General features: G+C 30.8%; 1 protein-coding gene across 1 annotated transcript; it reads right to left on the bottom strand.

The window, feature by feature from the left end:
• Positions 1-457: 457 nt before the first annotated feature.
• Positions 458-3,118, bottom strand: LOC25499375 (cytochrome P450 76A2). The gene is made up of 2 exons (XM_013594622.3): positions 2,135-3,118; positions 458-1,169 (listed from the first exon to the last, which is right to left on the bottom strand). The coding sequence occupies exons 1-2, from the start codon at positions 3,077-3,079 to the stop codon at positions 555-557; spliced, it is 1,560 nt and encodes a 519-aa protein (XP_013450076.1). The 5' UTR covers positions 3,080-3,118; the 3' UTR covers positions 458-554.
• Between the last annotated feature and the right edge of the window lie 7,700 nt (positions 3,119-10,818).

Raw genomic sequence — 10,818 nt, 5'->3', positions numbered from 1 at the left:
TAGATTTATGCTCATCCAAAATGCCTACTCTAAAAGAGTAACTCTTTGATTGGTTATGAACTTATGAGTACGCATAATAAATCACTCCTTAAGATTTTTTTAATTTTTTTTACTAAGAACTTGTATATAGCTACCTCACCTAATAATTAAGAAATCCCTTCTTAAGAATCATCATTTTTTCTTAAATTTTTTTTCTTTGAATCATCCACTTTCAATATTTGAAAATTTTCATTTAGCTAACGAGTGGTGATACATGTACCACTCCATGTGGCAATACACCCTTTACACCCATACAAAATTCTGACACGTGGCAACCTGGACCCCATACAAATAGAAGATAAAGTGTGGTTGTGAGATAAACTTACCAAAATATCTCTATAATACATAGGGTGTATAATTGGGTGTATGAATAAAGGGTGTTCATGTAACATTTTCCTTAACTAACATATACATATTATTTGACAAATGTATTTTTGCTTGTACAATTGTTTTTAGGTACAAATTATAAGCATTCTGATATTTATTTATACAAATAAAACATTAAAAATAATTTCTTAAGACCCAACTAATTTGGGCACAGCAAGCAATGGTTGAAACTTCCTCATGGTAATCCCAAGCCTATCTTTCATATCCATAGTTAAAGGTGTAATATTGCAATCAAGCTCCCAATCAAATCGATGAAGCAAAGATCCCAAAACAAGGTGAAGAATTCTATGAGCCAAAGGTATACCAGCACACATTCTTCTACCAGCACCAAATGGTATAAACTCATAATGTTGTCCTCTATAATCACTCTTATTATTGATATCACAAAATCTCTCAGGTTTGAAAACCAATGGTTCATCCCAAACATCAGGGTCTCTTCCAATTGCCCATGTGTTGACAAATACTTGTGTGTCTTTTGGTACGAAGTATCCCATGAATTCTGTGTCTTGTACTGCTTTTCTTGGGACAAGTAGTGGAATTGGAGGATGTAACCTTAGTGTTTCTTTGACAACACCTTGTAGGTATGGAAGCTTGTCTATGTCACTCTCTTCAACATCTTTGGTACCAATTACTGAACTAAGCTCGGTTTTGAGTTTCAACATACAATCACGGTTGCATAACAGTTCTGTCATAGCCCATTCAATTGTGCTACTTGTTGTTTCTGACCCAGCCAAGAACATTTCCTGAAAACCGCAAACTTTTAGATGTAACCGATCAAATTATTTTAATTAATTAACTAGTAACACGGTAAATTAGGACTATGATGAAATTTCTCCATTCCTTTAATTAAATTTTCAGTTTTCTACACAAAATTTGTTCTTATGTCCTTTTCAAACATATCAGAAAATTCATTTTTGTCGAAAAAAAAAAACTAGATATAATATTTTATATATTGGTATTTTAAAATTTTCCTTAATTAACGTTTAATTAGTCAATAATTAGAGATACAATTTTTATATAAATAAAAAATGATAATGAAAGAAACATACACACCAATAATATATCTAACATCATTTAACAGTGAATAGTCTTTAACACGAAATTTGATGATCATATAAGGTGAATTCTACATTCTCAAACTCAATTTTTCTTACACAGTAGTCAGAGATCAAACTCATCACCACTTGTTTAAATTAAGGCGACCAAATTCTTTACTATTTGAACCAACCATATGTTGGTAAGCTATTCTATAATATAATGACGTTTTTTTGGTACAAATAATGACATTTTAAAGCAGGTATTTATGTATGAGATAATTTGTTGGATAATATTACCTCCATATCAAAGTATAGGACACTGTCCCCGTGAGCTTAACTTAATTGATAAAGACAATGCATAATATATATAAGATTTGGGGTTTAAACCTACACTAATATCAAAAAATATAGGACATTTCTAATCACTTCAAAGTCGTAGAAATTAATGAAATTTTACCCTTTAAAACGAAAGACATTTCTAATCACTTTTACAATTTATCATTTTTATATCACTTCGCTCTTTATTTCTTTCTCTCTCTAGTGGTAGATTGGAGTTTGAATGTCTAAGAATATCATTTTCGTATCAAAGATTTTAACCATGGTGGATTAGAAAAATATATTATATAAAAAGGGATAAGTAATTGTCTATATTTAGGGAGGAAATTACTTACCAAGATGAAAACGTTGAGATCTTTATCTGAGATGTTGACTGCATCTTGATTCTCATTTCTTTGGAACTCAAGCAAGACATCCAAGAAATCTCTTGATTTCTCATCACGTTCCACTTCCAAATCCAAACGCTCTTTCACAAACGTGGAAGCAATTTCAATAGCTTTTCCCATATCCCTGTCCATTTTTCTCCTTAGACCTTGTGGATCCAACCACCTTAACCATGGAAACAAATCCGACACATTGGCATGTCCGGTCCATTCCAACAACCCCATAACCGCAGTGAAAAACTCGGAACCACTCTCAGATTTCATATCAAACATATCACGCGACAACATTAAATTTCCAAACAAGTTAAAACTCATGAAAAATACAAAACGTGACACATGAAGTCCACGACCAGCTTCTAACTCACGTGCTTCTTTTGCAATCCATGTGAGCATGTCGTTTACACATCTACGACGTATGGAAGCTGTGTCGTTTATGCGTTTCATGACAAGCATATCAACGGTTACAAGGCGGCGCATGAGCCGCCAATAGGGACCATAAGGAGCCAAAGCTAAGGAAGATTTGTCATAATTATGGGCACGCATGGTTTCAATTACGGTTCGGTCTGAAAAATTGTGGTCGTGGTTTTTGAAAAATATTGTAGCTTCTTTGGCTGAAAGTATTGCCATAGTGTTTACAGCACCTATTTTGAGCCATAAAACTGGACCATATTTTTGTCTTAAGTTGGTGAGTGTACGATGAGGCATTTCTCCTAATTGGAACATGTTTCCAAATATGGGCCATCCTGGTGGTCCGGGTGGAAGACGGCGCTTGGTGGCCGAGATTTTGGCGCGGCGGATAAGGAGGAAGAGGAACACAGGGAAAGATAAGAGTAGGAGAATAATTAGAAGAGTATCTTGTGAAGGAAATACCATGGTTTCTTTGTTAACTCGTTGCATTTTGCAGCTACTAGTTATATTTCATCTTTTATCACCAGGCTATAAATGAAACATGCACATATATAATCAAATTCTTTTAATTCAATTTTGAAACAAATAAAAAAATTGTCCCACAAAAGTTAAACTTGTTATTTTTAAAATAGGAATCTTGTTTTTATTTTACTAAAACATAGCAGTAGGAATCTTGTTGATTGTAAATTGACCTGCAATTAATATATTTAAATCAAGTTTGCATGAATCCATGAGAAACGCCGAAGGCAATTTCCCCATTTGGCAGCACAAGAATTTTTATACTAGTTTAGTGCAGTGAGACCTATGTTACCCTCTCTTGTTTAGAGGGTAATTTACCCTCTCATGATATCAACTAATTAAAATGTAATATATATAGGTAATATTAGATGTCAAATAAATGAGTAGATTTTTTTTAAAAATAAAAGAGTTAATCTTAATTTTTTTTTTAAGGAGAGTTAATCTTAATCATAAGGTAACTTTTAATACTTTTAATTTTTATTTAATTTTTTTTTTTGAAACAACAAATGATTTAATTTTTCTTTTTTTATATTAAGGTGTTCAATCTTAATTAATTTACACTACAAGACTTATAACAAATAAAATTTTACATCAAATTTCTTTCATCTGTATGTCCTTAAATTCATCATTTACATTCATAAAATTTCTTCCATTCCAGAACCCCGAACGTGAGAACAAAAACATCTCCTTCTTTCAAATTTCTTCTTCTTTATTCTTCCATATTGATCAATTTTTGTTTCTTTTTCATTCTTCTTTCCATTTTGATTGTTCAATTTTGTCGTTACAAATTGCCGCAATTTTCAATTATCTTGACAATTGTCGTTGTATCTAGAACCGCGTCAGGTATCGTGACTTATTTTTTTTATTTAAGCAGCCAACCTAATAAAATGCTAGCAAACTCCCACAACATCACAGCGGCAACACCTGCTAGCAGCCCTCAAAGTACAACGGATGATTTACTCAATTGTTATAATTAACTACCTCACAACCAAGAAAAATCAAATCAAAAAGAAAAATCAAGTCATCATACCTGACGTTGTGCTGGAAATAACGGCAATTCTCACGATATTCGAAATCATGACGATTCTCACGAAAATTTAAAAATGCGGCAGTTGGGAACGACAAAATTGAACAATCAAAATGGGAGGAATAAATTTTATGAATATAACTGATAAATTTAATGACACTCAGATGAAAGAAATTTGATGTGAAATTTTAATTGTTCTAAGGCAATCATGTAGTGTAAATTAATTAAGACTGAACACCTAAATATAATTAAGGCAATATTACATTATGGGTCATTTATCTTATTTATTTGTAACACTTTGGTCCTTCGTCTTTATTTTTTTCCGTTTAGGTCCTTTATCTCTCTTAATAGCACATATACATCTTTTTTCGCATTTTTTTTATTAAAAAATACATAATTTTATTTTTAAAAATATATTTTTATTAAAACTGAAAAAAAATCCAAAAATATGATGAAGATGTTCATCATCTTCATCTTCTTCCTTTGAATCTTCATCATCTTCTTTAAATAAAAAAAATTCTACTCAAATATATCTCCAAATATCGTGAATTAATGTTATATTCACCTCAAATCTTATTTTAAACACAAAAATCAAAACCTTAATTTCACAAATGTTGCAAGGCGGATGGTGGAGGCTTAGTCACTGGCGGAAGGTTTAGGCTTTACGAAAATTAAGATTGTTCTGGAAACAACAAAATTGATGTGCAAAGCTGCTATAAATTTTGGGGTTATTTTTATGTCGGACTTGAATATTGAGTTAGAAAATAATAATAATAATAATAATAATAATAATATACAGCGTGACAATTTATTTAACTAATTTTTTTTTTTTATGATGAAACTAAATCTCTTTCTCTATAGGATTTTGATTTTTGTATTTAAAAGAAGATTTGAGGTGAATATAACATTAATTCATGATATTTGAAGATATATTTGTGTAGATTTTTTTTTTATTCAATGAAGATGATGAAGATCAAAGGAAAAAGATGAAGATGATGAACATCTTCATCATATTTCTGGATTTGTTTCATTTTTAATAAAAAGATATTTTAAAAAATAAAATTATGTACTTTTTTTAATAAAAAAAATGAGAAAAATGATGTATATGTGCTTTTATAAGAGATAAAAGACTTAAGCGGAAAAAAATAAAGATAAACGACCCAAGTGTAACAAATAAATAAGATAAAGGATCTCTAATGTAATCATGTCTATAATTAAATAAAAATTAAAAGTATTAAAAGTTACCTTATGATTATAACTGATTCTTTTTTTAGAAAAAAAATTGACTCATTTATGATATTTAATGTTATCAATGTATATTACATTTTGATTGGTTGATATCATGAGAGGGTAAAATACCCTCTATATAAAAGAGGGTAATCTAGAAAAAATCTTTTAGTGCACATTATTTTGCACGGGTACAACAACTCTAAGTAGAAAAATGGTATTTCTGGCAAGGGTTTTTCAAACCAATGCACCATGACAATAGCTGAATTGTTTTGATTGGAGGTTTATTTCGTGACTTCCATTTTTTCCGCTGCTAACACTTCCTTGTATTCGACAAATTGCAAATTGTGATTGGTTTGTTTTAATTTAAGATGCTTTTGCAATATATTATGCAATGTTTCTATATAAACTAAGCAGCTAAGTTTACGCGGATCAAACAAGTCATTTTTTATAGCATAAAGAAATTACAACTATAAATGTATCACTTTTTTTTTATAACATTCAATGTATCAATTGGCCGTAGTGGTTGGGTACTTATGCTTCAACTAATAGACCCGACTGACCTATGGCCGTTGATTCATTTTTTTTAGTTACGGTAAAAATTACCTGTTAAACAATCAAATTTTACCTTTTTAAACGTGATTTTTCAACTCCAACTACGCATATTGTTATTGAATAATTACTCCTTTTTTGGTTTCCTATACACAAATACTCTTTTATTTAGGTGTTTACATAACAGCACTACAGGTTAATTTTGAATGACAGAAATTATTTGGCAAAAAACCGATATCAACACTTGTCTTTTTCTTTTCTTTCTCTCTTCTCAGGTCCAACATCTACACTCATTTGTTTGTATATATTATTATTATTATTATTATTATTATTATTATTATTATGATCATCATCATCATCATCATCATCTGAATACAATGATGAAATTCGTGTGTTTAAATAACACATTTTTTTAAGTTAATTAAATTAAATTTGAACCTCATCACATAGGAAATAACTGAATATAATAGGTAACAGGTAGCTAGGGTATCTCTTCACGGCTTCCTGAAATATCCTCAATTTGTTTGCTATATGTTTATATTTATACTCTTAGTTTTTTTATTAAAAAAAGAAAAGAGCTAGCTGTCTTATAATTTTAATCTCGTTCCTTTGTTTTTTGCATGAGAGGGCAAGGTTTAACTATTAGTGTAATTGCACAACTAGGAGTATCCATGGAAGAATGATGGGTAATTTATCCAAACTAATACACATTAGCCACATAAGCATATATTTATGAACTATCTTGACTCCACCAATAAATTGCTCACATTCATTGGTTGGTGGGTAAATTATCCACCATTTTTCAAAGGTAATTTAGAAAAAAAAAATGTGCAATAAATAAGCGTTCTTTTTTTGGGTCCCCCGAACAAAAGTCAGAATAATCGTGTCATGTTACGAAATATTGTGTTGATAATTAAATACTAATAAATGAATACCCCATATATTAGATGGATAGGAATATTTTGTAAAAATATAGAATAATAATAAAATTTCAAGTAAAGAATGATTCAATTAATAGAAATAATTTTAACTAGATCATCAACTTGTGAGACACACGAGTCTAATGTATTGTTGGGTCACTGGGGAGTCAGGGGGACCGTCTACATTGAGGCTAGAACAACCGCACAAGTAAGAAAGACGTCACACTCTTACCCAAAACCTTAAGGCATTATATTTATAGGTCATCTTGCTTATAAGGTGTTCAACCTTTACTCTTTTACTGATGTGGGACATATAACTCATACTTGCACACAAAAACATGTATGTAGTGTAGTACTATATTCTATATTAAATTATTAGTTGTAAATAACGGTTCATAAATTTGTATTAGCATTGGAAACAATAAAACTATTATCAATATTATTTATCTTAAATTTCAAAACCATGTTTAAAATTACATTAATATCTTCTTCGTCTTCATTAGTCACCCTTAAGATTATAATTCTCAACAATTTAGAGGGTTTTGACAACATCCACTTCAAGGATGTCTTTGGGTTTACTTGTTGGAGCTTTAGAAGGTGATTCCCCCCACCCACATGTTCAACCTTTGAAAAAACCATTACCAAATGCGAGTATTTCTTTTATGTCGCATAATTTTTTAATGGGAATATATATGGTATTTGCTACCTTTTACTCTCATCTAAAAAACAAGAAAAAGTAAGTTAACAAGCCTACTTCTACTTGTTTTTGACTAAAAAACCAATTACCACTTTTCAAATCAATTTTAAGTAGAAGGATAGTTTTGTTAATTTTTTATTTTTTTTGGTCTGATAGCCCAGTGGCTAGAGCTCACATAATTAAATGTGGAGAAGCGGGGTGTCCGGGGTTTGAACTCCGTCCCCTGCATAAATTATGCAATGTCCCTGCCAACTGAGCTAAGCTCACGGGGACTAATTTTGTTAATTTTATTTAATTAATTAAATAAAGAAAAATAAAATGTGGATAATGATGAACTTATACGGAAAGGCAGAAAACTGGTATTTTTAGGTTAGTATAAGAAAACTGTTTTGGTTTTTTTTTTTTATGAAGAAAAGTAAGAAATCTGGTTAGTGGCCAAACATTAATATTTTCGGATGACGAAAAAGATCCTAATAAAAACATAAGGTTTTTTTTTTATTTTTTATCAGGTAGCCTAGTCGCTGGATCTCTCACATTTTAAATGCGGAGAAGTGGGGTGTCCGGGTTCGAACCCCGACTCTTGCATATAACATGCATTTGTCTCTACCAACTGAGCTAAGCTCACGGAGATTGATGTTTGTTTCTTTTAAAAAAAAACATAACATCATGATGGTGCATTGTTATATGCAGAGGCCGGAGTTCGAACCCCGAATACCCCACTTATTCTCCTTGAAAAAGGAGAATTCTAGCCCCTAAGCTACCTGACAAAAAAAAAAACATGTTACTTATGTTCCAAGCAACAAAAAACTTGGAAGTGGTCGAACATTTACGAAAATTAAGGAAGCAGTTAGACCATCCACAATGATGGATGCTTCATCTATTTAGCACCACATTAAATGGGTGGCTATGGAAGTACACTCTCTCTCTTTATTTTTCATGGGTTCCATTTAATAAATCTTAATAAAATAAATAAGTTGGACAATTTTTCAGGAAGTTTCATTTTTCAGGCACTCGCCCGGGCTCCGGCCCAAATTTTTTGCAATTTCTTATTTAAATTCCTATAAGTTGGACAATTTTTTTAGATTTTTTTGATTATTTGCTTGCAATTTTCTATATAAACCTCTATAAATGTGTTGCAATTTTTTTTTCTGGCCAGACTTTATAATAATCCTGGCTCCGCCACTGACTACGACAACATAACATGTATTCAAACATATAAGAAGAATCTAAGACAATAATAAAATGTCTTGAGTTTGTCTCAAATCTATCACCGGAGATGGTCACAAAATTAGAATGCTCTTGTCGCCTTGTTTCCATCTCTACTCAATTATTCTTTAGAAAATGTTAATGAATGTCTTTCGAGCATTGATTAAAGAAATACACATAGAAATCTTTTGTTGAAAAATGATGTATTCAATAATTTAGAAGTTAAAAGATTGTTGTTTTCGGTATAAAATTTCAAATTTTGATTTCTCTACCCAGTCTTCTTAGATGATTTTTTTTCTACCCCAAACCAAAAATAATGACGTATATGTACCTTGTTGGGGGGAAAATGATGGAAATACCCCTGTTTTATAGTCCATTTTGCGAACATGGTTTTTTTCCCATCATTTATATGTGTGTTGTGCCCCAAAGCGTAACAAAATTTTGACACAAAATTATACTAGTTTACTTTCTTTCTTCTTAAAAAGTATAGTTTACTAAAAGGAAAATAATTCTTAGACATTAAAAAGAGGTCCAGCCGGCCTTGGGAGTGTAAGCTGCTCAATCAAATCGGGCCTTCAAAAGTTACGGGCCTAAAAAAAATATATGTTACTTATTTTTCTCTCTTTAATACACGTTTGGGTTTTTTCTAGACTTTAGTTCTCCTTTCAGGATGTAAATATGGTGCTATAAAACCACTCCAATTTTATAATCACTTACTCAGTCAATTTAAAGAGTTATTTCATTGAAAGAATCGCAACACTCATTTCTTTTTTGCATAAATAATTCATTTTCCCCTTTTCCACAACGGAGGAGTGACAAATTCAAACGACACCGTTAGATAAATTTCACATCTCTTTCACTTAATTTTTTTATTTCGTTTGACGTTTAAAAGTTCTTCTGATTCTGATTTCTTAATGAAACTTAGCTACACAAATCAATTACGTTTTTATTTTACCGGGGTCTATTTTAAATTGAAAGTGAAGTCTCCTATTTTATAGGAACAACTAAATACCTGATACACCACTTTTGAGATAAGAAAGATAAAGATAGTAAAATTATAGAGGTAATAGATTAGTGATATGATAGAACAACAATGATAAATATACATTTTTCTCTTACACTCATTCAATATCTAGTTTTCTCTCTACTTCTTTCTTCATGTCACATCACCAAATTATCATATCTATCACGTCACAATTTTTTTTTTAAAGTATATACACCTTTGTGGGGTTGGAGAAAACATTTTCTATGAGAGAAAAGGAGATAAAGAGAAAATGAGGTGTTGAATGAGTGTATGAAAATTAAGGGTGTATGAACACATATTGCATTTAAATGACATTAGGGGGCGTTTGTTTGACGGTTTAAAATTTCATTCCTGGGATTAACCTTTCCTGGGAAATAATAATGGGCATCTTATTCCTGAGTATTTTTAGAAAATTGTGTTTGATAAATAATTGTCAGATTCATGGGAATTGTTTGTGATAGTGGGTATATGGGTAGTTATTTCCATTTTAGTACCATTTACATGGGAATCTTTTATTCCCGCCCACTTTCTTTGGGAATAAAATCATGGGTAAGTGGAAGTTATTTTTTTCCTAGGAATTCTTTATTCCCGGGAGTTATTTTTTTAACTTTGTAACAAACATAGGAATCTATAATTCCAACCTCCATGTTCCTGGGAATAATTTTTTAAACCAGGAAACAAACACCCCCTTAGTTTTTGGTGACATTGTTTTTATCTCTATTTTAATCAATCATTCTCTCTAATGTAAATAATTTATTTTAATCATTCATAAACTATTTTCTCTTATCTCAAATGCACTAATCTCACCAATGTTATCAAAACCTACGTGATCCAAGTGAAACTTGTGCAAATACAAATACTCATTCTAAAATTACATACTCCCTCCGGTCCTTTATTGACCAAGTTTCAAGTATGTTTGAAACTAAATTTCATTTGTACCCTTATTTATTATGAGAGAGAATATTAAAAGTAAGTGAGTTGGTGGAATAAAGAGTAATTAATTTAGGGGTATTCATAAAAAAAAATTTAAATGTAGAGGTGTATTAAATGAAGATA

This window comes from Medicago truncatula, chromosome 7 (assembly GCF_003473485.1).
Source record: "Medicago truncatula cultivar Jemalong A17 chromosome 7, MtrunA17r5.0-ANR, whole genome shotgun sequence".
Lineage (NCBI taxonomy): Eukaryota > Viridiplantae > Streptophyta > Magnoliopsida > Fabales > Fabaceae > Medicago > Medicago truncatula.
Note: the sequence above shows the minus strand (reverse complement) of the source record. Positions and strands in the feature narration are given on the sequence as shown.